This window comes from Leptonychotes weddellii, unplaced genomic scaffold (genome assembly GCF_054177405.1).
Source record: "Leptonychotes weddellii isolate Sample4059 unplaced genomic scaffold, ASM5417740v2 HiC_scaffold_885, whole genome shotgun sequence".
Taxonomy (NCBI): Eukaryota; Metazoa; Chordata; class Mammalia; order Carnivora; family Phocidae; genus Leptonychotes; species Leptonychotes weddellii.
This window is the reverse complement of record NW_028059769.1, coordinates 1-14,811: the sequence shown is the minus strand read 5'-3', so window position 1 is coordinate 14,811 and position 14,811 is coordinate 1. Positions and strand designations below refer to the sequence as shown.

Below are 14,811 nucleotides of genomic sequence, written 5' to 3'. Positions count from 1 at the left end.
AGATATGTTAAGAAAAAAAAAAGAAGAAGAAAAGGTAGCGGGAGGGGAGGAATGAAGCGGGGGAAATCGGAGGGGTGGACGAACCATGAGAGACGATGGACTCTGTAAAACAAACTGAGGGTTCTAGAGGGGAGGGGGGTGGGAGGATGGGTTGGCCTGGTGGTGGGTATTGAGGAGGGCACGTTCTGCATGGAGCACTGGGTGTTGTGCACGAACAATGAATCATGGAACACTTCATCTAGAACTAATGATGTAATGTATGGGGATTAACATAAGAATAAAAAAAAACAGATAATTTAAAGATAGCCATATTAAAAAAAAAAAGACAAATTTTCAAAAAAAGTTATTTTAAACTCTAATATTAAAATATCTCTGCCAATTCTGTCCCATTGTTCTCGCCTCCAAATCAGCATGGTGAATTCCAAAAGAAAAGGGGCAATTGGAGAGGTGTCTGAGGCTATTCCTGGAGTCCTGTACCTTATATATCATAGGTTATGGCCAAGCTCCAAAGAATTAATGTCAGAATAGTAGATAAAATATATTAAACTCTCATTATGTGCCAGATTTATTTTGAGAGCTTTCTTCCTTCAATCCTATGAAGTGGATGAATTATTAAATCTACTTTACTGATAAGGAAACAGGCACAGAGATATTATCTGGCTTTCTAGGATTATACAGTTATTAAATGACAGAGTAAGAATTTGAACTCAGACAATCTGGTGCCAGAGAACACTTCTTAACTGTCATGTTATTCAGCCCATCCTATAAAGAATTTTAAATCACATCATATTACTTTGCCTCAAGACAAAATCCTCTAAGCTACATATATTTTGTGTATCAGTAGGGGAAACCCATTCTTTTAAAATAATTTTATTCTAGCTCACAAAAGACTCAAATTGATCCTAAGCCAACAGAAGTTTCTAGATCATTAATAGAATATTCCAAACCTATTTACAGGAAGCAAAATATGTAATATTTATAATATGCTAGTATATAATGTTAAGCTATTCAGCCCTCCTGGTGTCAAATTTCTTCTTTAAGCATAATGATAGATTCAAAAATTTCCCTGCATATCTGGTGTCTACCTGATTCGTTCCAATTCTTTCTGTATAATAGCCTTTCTAATTAATATTAGGTCTGCATAGCATTGGACCTCCAACAGTTCACCTTAATATTCCAAATGCCTTCAAACCACTAATTTAGGGCATATATATAATACATTATTTAATTTTGACATTCCCTTGTGAGGGCTATTTTGAGAGCTCTTTCAGGAGTCAGCAAACACCAGGGAGACTTTGGGTTCTCAGGAAACAACAATCCCATACAACATATGCGAAATGATATCCAAGCCTGACAATATTAATACAACATAAAAATTTGCCACTCAGTCAATGTTCAAAAAGCATTTATATTTGTCTAGTGAAATATAGGTTTGGTGCCTAGTGGTAACCTAGTACTTTGATGAGCAAAAATTTTTGATCACTATTCTTAAGAATTTCACAGTCTAAAAGGAAAGACATATCCTTAATAAACAGACATTCACAATACAATGTGAAGGAGGTATAAGTAAAGGATAGAGACTTTGTAGGACATCTAAACCCACAGGGCAGGAAAGAAAAGTGAAGAAATATTTCACCCACTGGAATGGGTGACTTAAATTATCTAAACATGTAAGTTATTTGAGTTTTAAAACTATGGAACTAAAATGAATCATTCCTATGGACACTAAAATCATCCAAAATAATGACAACTAGGGAATGAAAAGAAGGCTATGATCTAAGTCCTTGGGGTAACACTGAGGATGGATTTTAAATTTATATATATCGTTGACAAAGAGAACTGAGAGGAAGTCATGACCTCAAGGTCACCTAACTTACTAGGCTTCTCCCTGGATTCAGTTTTATCTCCTGCAATTCATTTCTGCACTGTTATAGAAATCTTAATATTACAACTTCGATGTTACTCTGTTACTTAACATACTTTCATGACTGCTCTCAAGATCCACTCCAACCTTCTTGGCATATTTTGCAACATAGTTCATAATCTTGGGGCGCCTGAGTGGCTCAGTTGTTTAAGTGTCTGCTTTCGGCTCAAATCATGATCCCAGGGTCCTGGGATCAAGTCCCTCATCGTGCTCCTTGCTCAGCGGGGAGCCTGCTACTCCCCCTGCTTGTTCTCTCTCCCTCTCAAACTCTTGTCCTATCTCAAATAAATAAATAAAATCTTTAAAAAAAAAGTTCATAATCTGGCTAGGCTGATCTGTTCTGCCTCATTTCCTTTTTTAAAATTAATTTTATTTTATTATGTTATGTTAATCACTATACATTACATCATTAGTTTTTGATGTAGTGTTCCACGATTCATTGTTTTCATATAACACCCAGTGCTCCATGCAATACGTGCCCTCTTTAATACCCATCACCGGGCTAACCCATCCCCCCACCCCCCTCCCCTCTAGAACCCTCAGTTTGTTTCTCAGAGTCCATCATCTCTCATGGTTTGTCTCCCCCTCTGATTGTCCTGCCTCATTTCTTACAGTGACCCCAGCCTCCCCTCACTCCTCCATCCCTATCCAAACCCCACTTCCCTCCATAGTGATCAATTTGGAATTCCCCAAGAAACTGTTTTCTCTTGTCTCTAGGCCTTAGCACCTGCATGTCCCTCTGCCTAGAATGCTTCATTTCTTTCCTCTCATCCCATCCTTCATACCTTTGATCATTTTTTCTTGGCTACAGCTTCCTGGTTACTCCAGAACATTAGCTGCCACTACCTCCTAGAAACTTGACTTTCTTCTCGCAGAGTGAGCAGCTACCTTGACTATTATATTTAAATATTCTTATATTGATCCTTAAATACAGGGTTTGTGTCTTATTCACAGTGTTTGTTCAACATACAGCACAGAGTCTGAATTATAGAATATCTTAAATGATTATTAGTTAAATGAATGAATGAATGAAGAGACCAACATTACTGCGGTGTTCATTACCGAGACTAACATTACTGAGATGGTCAAAGGGACAGGTATTGGTTCCTAACCAGCCACATTTCCTAACTGGATCCTGCCTAATTCCTAATCATTCACAGACACATACTTCATAATATCCCCTCAAACAGAGATAAAATCATTACCTCAGATGGATTGGAGACACTGCTGGTAGATTTTACTGTAAGATGTAGTAGCTTGTTTGAGGGAGCCAAGGAGTGCAAATAGAAATTGATGAAAAAGGTGGATTTGCCAGTATTGGGGAAGGTACCAGCTGTGAGGAGGTATGTGAGATCAGTGATTCAAGGCCCTCCCATTCTTCTGGCTTTGCAGACCCCTCTGGGAATGGGCAGCCTTGTCTCTGAATGGCCAACACTACTGAGAGAAGACTCACATAGGAACAAGAGGTTGCCTGTCTCCTTTTATGTAAGAGTTAGGATAGACCGCTTCTCTGACCCAGTTATCCTTTGGAGGAATTTTCTAGTCACTGAGGAATTGTCAGGCTGAGATCACTGCTTAGACTTTTTAAAAAATTATTATGTTATGTTAGTCACCATACAGTACATCATTAGTTTTTGATGTAGTGTTCCATGATTATTTGCGTAAAATACCCAGTGCTCATTGCAATACGTGCCCTCCTTAATACCCATCACTGGACTAACCCATCCCCCATCCCCTCCCCTCTGAAACCCTCAGTTTGTTTCCCAGAGTCCATAGTCTCGTGGTTCTTCTCCCCCTCTGATTTCCCCTCATTCATTTTTCCCTTCATTCTCCTAATGTCCTCCATGCTATTCCTTATGTTCCCCATATAAGTGAAACCATATGATAATTGTCTTTCTCTGCTTGACTTATTTCACTTAGCATAATCCCCCATCCATGTTGATGCAAATGGTAGGTATTCATCCTTTCTGATGGCTGAGTAATATTCCATTGTATATATGAACCACATCTTCTTTATCCATTCATCTGTTGAAGGGCATCTCAGCTCCTTCCACAGTTTGGCTCTTGCGGACATTGCTGCTATGATCGTTGGGGTGCATATGGCCCTTCTTTTCACTACATCTGTATCTTTGGGGTAAATACCCAGTAGTGCAATTGCTGGGTCATAGAGTAGCTCTATTTTTAATTTTTTGAGGAACCTCCACACTGTTTTCCAAAGTGGCTGTACCAAATTGCATTCCCACCAACAGTGTAAGAGGGTTCCCCTTTCTCCACAACCCCTCCAACATTTGTTGTTTCTTGCCTTGTCAATTTTTGCCATTCTAACTGGTGTAAGGTGGTATCCCAGTGTGGTTTTGATTTGAATTTCCCTGATGGCTAATGATGATGAACATTTTTTCATGTGTCTGTTAACTGCTTAGACTTTTAAAAACACTTTCACTCCTACTGCACTCTGAAGGAAAAGCTGAATAAAAGAAAAATCCAAGAAAGAGGATATGAGAGGAAGACCCAAAAGTAGAACTTACAATGCCTGGCCTCACTTTCCTTGGGAGCCACAGTGAGCCAGGGCTCTGTCTTTTTTTTTTTTTTTTTTTAAGATTTTATTTGTTTATTTGAGAGAGAGTGCATGCACAAACAGGGGGAGCAGCAGGCAGAGGGAGAAGCAGGCAGGGAGCCGGATGCAGGGCTCGATCCCAGGACCCCCAGGACCCTGAGATCATGACCTGAGCCAAAGGCAGATGCTTAACTGACTGAGCCATCCAGCTGCCTCCAAGACCCTGTCTTTGAGGATGGCTCTTCTGCCTTCCTGTGTGATGACAATGACTTTGACCTTTTTTATTTAAAGGGAAATCTCTCCCCAGCTGACATGTTCCCTCACTGGAAATGGTAGTCTAGGAGACAGGATTTTAATAAATCCCCTAGGTGTGATTCCTGACCTTCCACCTCTGCTTTCTCCTCCCAGTAAATGAGCTCTGCTGGCCCAGAGGGAACCCTCCACCTGTAAAGGAAACATGGAGGGCCATTTTCACATCTCTGACTGTGCACTTAGTGACCATGCCTTGGGTTAGTACTACCAATCTGCTCCAAGTCCCAGGGTATAGTGAAGATCCCACATGGTCTCAGAAAAGCTGTGGAAGCAAGGCTATCTTAATCTTTCCCCAAGAAGTAGTCCTTTCACTGAACATAAATAAGTATCTCAGTAAATTAACTAGAACAAATGCATACAGAGTTTTCTGCTTTGTTTTCCCTCCATAGATCTGTTTTCTTTTTAAATTTTCTCATTCAATATTTATTGAACTCCTATGTGCTAGATGCAAGATGCTAAATTATATAGCAATGAAAAAAATAGACAACTATCCCTCTGTCATGGATCTTACATTGGAACACTTGTAACATGGAAGGGGCAGCACTATGTTCTCGCTGGAAGAGATACTAACCCTGGATATAGATTTGCCTTTCCTAAATGCAGTGCTTCTGTCAAGACTACCATCTGTGGGCTTACAAAATGACCTTATACACTGTCATGCTATTTCACATAGCATTGCTCCTGATCAATAAATGAAGTATACTTCATAGTAAATGAACTATAGCAATAGGCCCATCCTCATGGAATTCACTGATCTTAACATGTTCTCCACCATCACTGAAGTAGCTGGTTAGATCGTATGGTAGAAAAACCTTTTAAAGATGCAGTTACAGTACCAGCTAGCTGGCAATACTTTGTAGGCCTGGAGTAATGTCCTCCAGGATGCTGTCTATGCTCTGAATCAGCATCCAATATATAATGCTGTTTCTCCTAATACCAATATTCATATGTCCAGGAATCAAGGGGTTAAAATGGGAGTGGCTCCATTCCTTATTACCCCTAGTGAGTCTTAGTAAAATTTTTGCTTCCTGTCCCTGTGACTTTTCTGGTCTAGAGGTCTTAGTTCCAAAAGAAGGGATGTTTCCACTAGGAGATACACTAATTTCATTGAACTGTCATTTGAGACTGCCACCTGACCACTTTGGTCTCTCGTGTCTCTAAATCAATAGGTGATTGATTCTGATCCAAGGGGAAATTGGTTGCTACTATGTAATGGAGGTAAGGAAGAATATGTCTGGGATACAAGAGATCTCTTGAGTATCTCTTAGAACTACCATGACTGTGATTATAGTTAATGGAAAATTATAACAATCTAATTCAGGCAGTACTTCTAATGGCTCAGACCTTTCAGAAATGAAGTCTTGGGTTACCCTACCTGGCAAAGAACTATGAACCACTGAGGTGCTTTTTTTTTTTTTAACTATGTTATGTTAATCACCATACATTACATCATTAGTTTTTGATGTAGTGTTCCATGATTCATTGTTTGCATATAACACCCAGTGCTCCATTCAATACGTGCCCTCTTATCACCAGGCTAAACCATCCCCCCCCCCTCCCCTCTAGAACCCTCAGTTTGTTTCTCAGAGTCCACAGTCTCTCACGGTTCACTGAGGTGCTTTTTGAGAACAAAAAGAATATGGCATGGGTGGTTGAAGAAGTCAATCACAAATACTACTTAAGACCCTGTGAGCAGTTGCAGAAATGAAATGAGATTTGTAATAGTTTAATAGTTATTAGTATTTCTTCTATTATGAATTATTCACACATAATATTTGGTATATAAATATACATATATCTATATATATCACAAATATGTTTTCATTTTCTTATCTTCTTTATCCCTGTACCACCTAACATAAGATATATTAATAAATTAACTTTATATCACAATATTTAAGTTATAAGATATCAAAGGAGAAGAGCAAACATTCTCCAAGGACTTTGCATCTTCTGGAGCAAGGGTTAGCATATTTTCAGTTTTACACAGGATAGTTGTATTGTGGTAGATGGAAGTGTGACTTTGTATTTGTCTTGATTTGGAAATTGTGTGGTTTAAAGAGATGTGTATGAGTGCCAGGTTGACAAGAGATGGACTGTGGTGGTCAGTTTTTGTGTCAACTTGGCTAGGCTTTAAGTCCCCAGTTTTTCCATCAAACATTAATCTAGGTGTTGCTGTGAAGGCATTTTGTAGATGTGATTAAAGTCTATAATCAGTTGACTTTAAGTATGGAAGATTATTCTAGATAATCTAGAGGAGCCTGATTCAATCAGTTGAAAGGCTATAAGAGCAGAACTGAGACTTCCCTGAGGAAAAAGAAATTTCACCTGTGGGGAAGCAGCTTCAGCTCATGCCTGAGACTTCCAGGCTGCCCTTTCTGACAGCCTGACCTATACATTTCAGATTTGCTTTGCCAGCCCCCACAACTGGATAAGTCAGCTCCACATAATAAATCTCTTAATTTATATCTCCTACTGGTTCTGTTTGGTTGAAGTCTATCTTGTACATCCAATACAAACTTTTCTGCAATAAAGGGAAAATTTTACCAATTTAGTCATCTGGAAAACTTCCTGCTACTCTCAGTTTTGACAATTTATCTATTACTTTCTTGCTGGTTCACTGTCTGATGGTTGTCCAGGAAAATCATAGCTTTTTCCTATCCATCTCTTTCTCTGCAGATTTTTACTCAGCTACAGGTCATTCTGTCTTCCCTTTTTGAATGCTACTCTTCCAGTTTTGAATAAAGTAATATAACTGGAGTACAACATTAAATATGTAGCATAATTATAAAATCTAATTACATACAGCTTTTGATCTTTAATTTTTAAAATCTGAGTTGTGGATGAAGTTAATTTTACTATTTTTCTACTTTCTGAATGTTTTAAACATTTAAAAGTAAAGTATTTTAAATATTAAAGTAAGAGAAAAAAAAGAGAAATATGAAAAGCAAACACATCATAAATGGAGAAAACAATGCAGAAAACAATGCACTGTATGGAAATAGTAAGTTAACTTTCTTGGAAATCAAATTCATCAAATAAAGTAGAAGAGAAGTAAGTTCACAGAGGATTTGTATAACAAATGATCTAATGGCTATATAGAAAACTTGAAAATCAGACAGTCTAGACTAGAAAAGGAAGGTCAGGTTAGAAATATAGATGATACTTGAGGTTATAACAATAAATGACCACAGGGCTGCTTAACCAGAATTGAAGTGAATTTTAAGAATAAAAAATAATCTTGTGAGATTTCAAAATAGCATTAATTGTCTATTAGGAATTAACAAATGATTTTTGAGCAGAAATATATATAGCATAACACTGCTCTCTTTTGATAAAAAGACTAGAAAATTCTAACATTGGGTTAAGAAATTCTATGATTCAAAATAGAGCATCTTGTATTATTTTTAGTACCTGTGTGAAGGCCATGGCCCATAACCCTTCTTTTTGACTAAAGAAAAATGGTATATATCATTATGAATATACAGTTGTTAGGCTAAAGAAATGATGGCCAGGAGACTGTAACAGGTTTAGATAAATTGGAAACTACCACAGTCTATAAAATATAATAATCTATATAAAATAAATTAAAACAATCTCATGTGACCGTATACAAAAACTTAATACAAAATGGGAAGACCATGTAGTTACAATGTAAATAAAGTCAAAACAAAGCAAATAGGGTATTTAAATCAATAACCCAATTAAAACTTATGAAATGTGGTTTCCAAAGGGTTGGGGTAAAATAGTATGCCTGCAATCCTTAAACTCTTGGCAGACTATATTTCATTAATTCACTCATCCAGTATTGTTGCTGAGCCAGACAGAATCTATCTCTCCTATCATTTTATAATGGCTGAATGAAAGCATATACTAAGATATTGCATCCACCCTTCTAAAATCAAAAGGAAAACAAATGAGAAGAGGGAAAATCCTGCACATCCAGGCCAAGTACCATCTAAGCAAAAGCACTTTTATGACCTCTTGTCAATGTCAATGCTTTCTTTACTTGAAAAGGAATGGGCTTTAATGAATTGCTACTAGTTTTTCTGAAGGTCTAGCTGCTGACTCTATTACATCTAAAACAATTATATATGTAGAAATTCCAACGAGGGAAGAAAATTTAAGCATGAAATTATATATTATACATACAATTTGTTGGAACTTCTACATTATGTATACATTTTTGTATTATAAAATTATATATTTTATATATAAATATTGTATATAATAATATATAACTACACACACAAACACACACACACATATATATATACACACATATGTATATTAATCTTGTTTTCTCTCTGCCATGTTGTCTATCTTATGGTGTTTCTATTACATCCTAAAAGGAGTTATCTTTTATATTTCCTTAAATTCAAAAAAGTAATTACAGTGAGATATCATCAATTATTATAAAAGGAATCAGGCCCCTAGCCTTCTAGGAAGCAATAAACAGATCCTAACCATAAAATTGATGATTGCAGAACCTCTTTTTGTGTACTCCTCCTAAGACAGAGAGGGCTTTTAAAACAAAACAAAATCAAAATGGAGAAATCTCACCAATAGAACTCTAAAAACTAGTTGGATAATGACTGATTATTTCTTAGCATCTTCATAAAAATAAAATTATTTTATAACTCCAATACCAATGCATGTCTCATAAAATTCTGGTTATTTCACTCACTGCATTATAAAAGGAAGCATTTAATTAAATCCTGAATGTAAAGGAGATTTTCTTTGATATCTGGCCTCTTATCCTTTAATTGTGTACTAAGTCAGTATGTTTAAAAATGCAGACTTTCACCTAATGTAAGTGTGTTTTGAGGTTAAGTCAAATGAAAAGAGAAGGAATGTCTAAATCTCTTTAGCAAAGAGAATCTTTCAAGAAAAGGGCTTGGCCACTTGACATGCTTTTTCTGATGGCATCTTTGACCTCCTTGTTCCTCAGGCAGTAGATAATAGGGTTGAGCATTGGAGTAAAGACTGCATATATGGCTGAGATCAATTTGTTAGAATTGAATGAAGCAATGGCCCGAGGTCGGACATACATGAAGATCACAGCTGTATAGAAGATGACCACCACTGTAAGGTGAGAGGCACAGGTAGAGAAGGCTTTCCACTGCCCAGTGGCTGAGGGAATGTGCAGAATGGTAGAGACAATGAAGCCATAGGAAAGGACAGTGGCTGAGAGAGGAAACACAAGGATGAGAATGGCTAGCACAAAGTCTACCATCACAGCCATAGAAAAGTCCATGCAGGCCAGTTTGAGGATGGGGGAAACATCACAGAAAAAATGGTTCAAGGTATTATTGCCACAGAAAGCAACTTGGGAGATGAAGTATACCTTTGCCATGGAGATGGTGAAGCCACTCACCCAGGAACTGATTGTCAGCTGCACACAAAATCCTGTGGTCATCATGGCTGGATAACAAAGAGGACAACATATAGCCACGTAATGGTCATAGGCCATGGCAGCCAAGAGCACACATTCAGTACAGGCAAGTGAGATGAAGAAATAGAGTTGGATCATGCATCCCAGGAATGAGATGGTATTGGGACTAAGTAGGAATCCAGCCAACATCTTGGGGACTATGACAGATACATACCAAGTCTCCAGAAAGGACATGGTGCCCAGAAAATAGTACATGGGCTGTGCAGGGACCCAGTGATCCATACAGTGAGAATGATGACCAAATTCTCCAACAGCACAAACAGGTAGGTGATGAGGAAGAGGAGGAAAAGCAGAACTTGTAGCCAAGGGGAAGTAGGGAAGCCCACCAGGATGAATTCACTAATATGGGTGATATTTTCCTTTGACATGGCCAGGACACCAAAAGACAAAGGATTTAATGAAAATAGCGCTAGTGAGATCCACATTAGCAGCAAGGTGCCCTCGGACTATAGGTACTTTATCATTAAACTTAACCCTAGTGCCACAATCTGGTCCTGGGGTGTGATTTGAGAGTCACAAGAGGCCACAAGATCCTCTCCAGACATTAGAACAGGACCTGAAAATAAATCCACCAAAGACACAAAGTTAAGAATCTCAAAGCAGAATCATGAAGTCAGATTCAGGATTTAGGCCTTCAGATCTCGGTCAGAAGGAGGTCTTCAGGTAGTACTAGGAGTAAATACTTTCCTTATCAGCGTGTTTCCAGATTTCACAAGCAGCTATAAGGCAGGAAACCATCATGATCAGAATAAGTGCCAAGGATGGTCTAGGGCAAGGCAAGGAAGCAGAGTAGTTCAAATTCTGGAGAAAATGAAAGCAGAATACTAACTGGAAAACACCCTCCTGATAGGAGAATTTCTGACTTTGGCCTACTCCTTGGCTATTATAGTATGTCTCTTGAAAATGCTGGCAAAACTATTTAACAATTAGTTGCCTATTTTTAGGCCCATGGCTTAAAAAATTGAATGAAGGGGCGCCTGGGTGGCTCAGATGGTTAAGCGTCTGCCTTCGGCTCAGGTCATGATCCCAGGGTCCTGGGATCGAGCCCCGCATCTGGCTCCCTGCTCAGTGGGGAGCCTGCTTCTCCCTCTCTGCTGCTCCCCCTGTGTGCTCTATCCCTCTCTCTCTCAGATAAATAATAAAATCTTAAAAAAAAAATTAAAAAAAAATTGAATGAAGAAATGTCTGCTCTATTAAGTAATTAAATACATTTTGATTTTTTAGATGGCTCCTCATAGTAATAATGATAGTTATATATATATATATATATATAATAGTTGTATATATACATATAAAATAGTTCACATTTGATCTCAAATTAATTTGTACATTTCTTCTATACCCTCTCCAAAGACTCGTTCAAAATTTTTATACTGCCAGAAATGTTACCTGATTAATTCTATCTTACTTCTTGACTCTGAAACTTCTCCTCAATATGGACACTGCTGAGCACAAGTTGCATTTAAGGAGCCGCCTTGAGAGTGGAGAGTAAGGAACTTCAACAACTCAGAAGAGTCCTGGGTTTCCTAGGGCACAATAGGATCTGAAGAGAGAATTGAAATTTAAAAATACTTTCTTCACAAGTGGGGATAGAAGAAAGAGAAAAGTAGAGATAAAAGTTAAAACACTGGGTGTTACATGTAACTAATGAATCATTGAACACTACATCAAAAACTAATGATGTTGGCTATTATGTTGGCTAATTGAATTTAAAATTTTAAAAAAGGGGAAAAAAGAACCCAATAAAAAAAATTTGCTTGACATTATAAATAAAATTAATCTGAAAAGAGAAACATATTTTTCAAGGACACCAATAGAGATGACCTGGAAAGGGAAAGGCAGAATTTAGGGACCTGAAAAGCACAAGATATGGAATTTTCTAGATGTTTAGTAGTGACTTCTGATTTGTTATATACTGTGTGGGCCAAAGCCCCTAGATCTCCAATAAAGTAGTTGGTTATATGTGTTGAAAAAGTACCACAGTAAAATAGAACTCAAATTTGACTTCTTTCTCCACTAAAAATAATTTTCCTTTAATTAATTTTAACAACTCTCTCGGGGAGGTCATTTTTGCCCATCCTGAGGCAGTATGGAAGACCTAGCCTAAATTGGAACAATTACAAAACAAGACTGTGAAGGAATTTTTACATGTGAATGCATACTCATTCATGTCTGATATTCTAGGAATCATAGAAAACAAAAGAGTAACATAATAAGTGACTTGCCATGGACAAAAGGAGCCCCAATACTCAGAGTGTACTAAAGCATGAAGAAAACTTCAAGGGGGGAGGAGCAAGATGGCGGAGGAGTAGGAGACCTAAATTTCATCTGGTCCCAGGAATTCAGCTAGATAGGGATCAAACCATTCTGAACACCTATGAACTCAACAGGAGATCGAAGAAAAGAATAGCAACAACTCTCTGAACAGAAAAGCAACCACTTTCTGGAAGGTAGGATGCATGCGGAGAAGTGAATCTGAGGTGATATTCGGGAAGACAGACGGCAGGGGAGGGAGCCTCCTTCAGCCACTACCGGCAAGTGATAGAGCAGCGGAGCAAAAAATAGTAACTTTTAGAAGTTGGCTCCACTGAGGGACGTTGCTCCAGTGGCTAAGCAGGGGGGGTGGAACCCTCGTGAGACAGTGTGGTCTCAGGACCCTCAGGGTCACAGGAAGACCGGGGGTGCCTGAGTGCAGCAGAGCTCCCAGGTATTGGGGCGGGGAAGCCGGCTGCAGAGATGGAGCTGAGGCACGGGCTCTCAGCTCGGGGTTGCCATAAACCGTGATCCGTGGCACAGTCAGGTCACTGCTCCTCCAGCAGAGACCCAACAAGTGGCAGATCTGGGGAGACTCCCCTTCCTCCCGCGGGAGGAGCGGCGTGGGAGCGCACCACAGGGATCTGCTGAGTTTGGAGACTCCACACCGAGTTGGGTGCCAGAGATAGAAACACTCAGTCACAGGCCAGGTGAGCAGGGAGTGCGGTCGGAGACCGGGGAGATGGGAGTGATTGACTGCTTTTCTCTGGGGCTCACTGAGGAGTAGGGCCCCAAGTTCTCGGCTCCTCCAGGGTGGAGAATGGGAGGCTGCCATTTTCTTTCCCGTCCTCCAAAGCTGTACAGAAAGCTTGCAGGGAACAAAAGCTCCCGAGAGCAAACCCAAGCAGATTACTTAGCCCGGACCTGCAAGGGCGGGACAATTCCGCCTCCAGCAAAGACATTTGGGAACCACGGCAACAGGCCCCTCCCCCAGAAGATCAGCGAGAACAGCCAGCCAAGATCAAGTTTACTGCAATGAGAACGGCAGAACTCCAGCGCTAAGGGAATACTGCACATAGAATTCATGGCTTTTTTCCCATGATTCTTTAGTCTTTCAAAGTTAATTTTTTTAATTAATTTTCTTTTTTCTTAAATTTTTCTTTTTCCCTTTTTCAACCAACATCTTATCAATCCTTTTTTTTTTTTTAAAGATTTTTTATTTATTTATTTGACAGAGAGAGACACAGCGAGAGGGGGAACACAAGCAGGGGGAGTGGGAGAGGGAGCAGGCTCCCTGCAGAGCAGGGAGCCCAACGCGGGACTCGATCCCAGGACCCTGGGATCATGACCTGAGCTGAAGGCAGTCGCTTAACCACTGAGCCACCCAGGCGCCCCAATCCCTTTTTTAAAAAAATCTTTTTTTTTTTTTTCATTTTTAGTCATATTCTATCCCTTCATAGCAGTTAACCTTATTTTTGGTGTGTATTATTCTTTCTTTAAAATTTTGGCATCCAGTTTTTTCTAACAGACCAAAATATACCCTAATATCTACTGTATGGCTTTGTTCTAGTCTTCTGCCTGATGACATTCTCTCCCCATTTTTTTTTAAAATTCCTCTTCTTTCTTTTTTCAACCAACTTATCAATTACTTTTATAAAATCTTTTATAATTTTCATCTGTACAGTCATATTCCATCCCTTTATCATATTTACCCTTATTATTGTACATATATAAGTTTTTCTTTCTTTAAAATTTTGGGAGGCACTTTCTTCTAATAAAGCAAAATATGCCTGAAATCTAGTGTGTGGCACTGATCTATGCACCAGCCTGATCATATTTGATCATATTCTGTTTTTTTATCTTTTTCTTTTTTCTTTCTTTTCCTCTCTTTTCCCCCGGTTTCAGGTCTCTTCTGATTTATTTAGTGTATATTTTTCTGGGGTCGTTGTTACCCTGTTAGCATTTTGTTCTCTCATTCATCTATTCTCCTCTGGACAAAATGACAAGATGGAAAAAATCACCTCAAAAAAAAGAACAAGAAGCAGTACCAACTGACAGGGACCTAATCAATATGGACATTAGTAAGATGTCGGAACTAGAGTTCAGAATGATGATTTTAAAGATACTAGCTGGGCTTGAAAAAAGCATGGAAGTTATTAGAGAAACCCTTTCTGGAGAAATAAAAGAACTAAAATCTAACCAAGCCAAAATCAAAAAGGCTATTAATGAGATGCAATAAAAAATGGAGGCTCTAACTGCTAGGATAAATGAGGCAGAAGAGAGAATTAGTGATATAGAAGACCAAATGATGGA

At 38.6% G+C, this 14,811-nt stretch overlaps 1 protein-coding gene across 1 annotated transcript; it reads right to left on the bottom strand.

Annotated features, from left to right (window-relative positions):
• Positions 1–9,657: 9,657 nt before the first annotated feature.
• On the bottom strand, positions 9,658–10,613 carry LOC102729425 (olfactory receptor 6B9-like). Its single transcript, XM_031027477.1, is given in 2 exon segments — positions 9,658–10,445; positions 10,448–10,613. Coding segments are annotated over 2 exon segments (954 nt in total).
• Between the last annotated feature and the right edge of the window lie 4,198 nt (positions 10,614–14,811).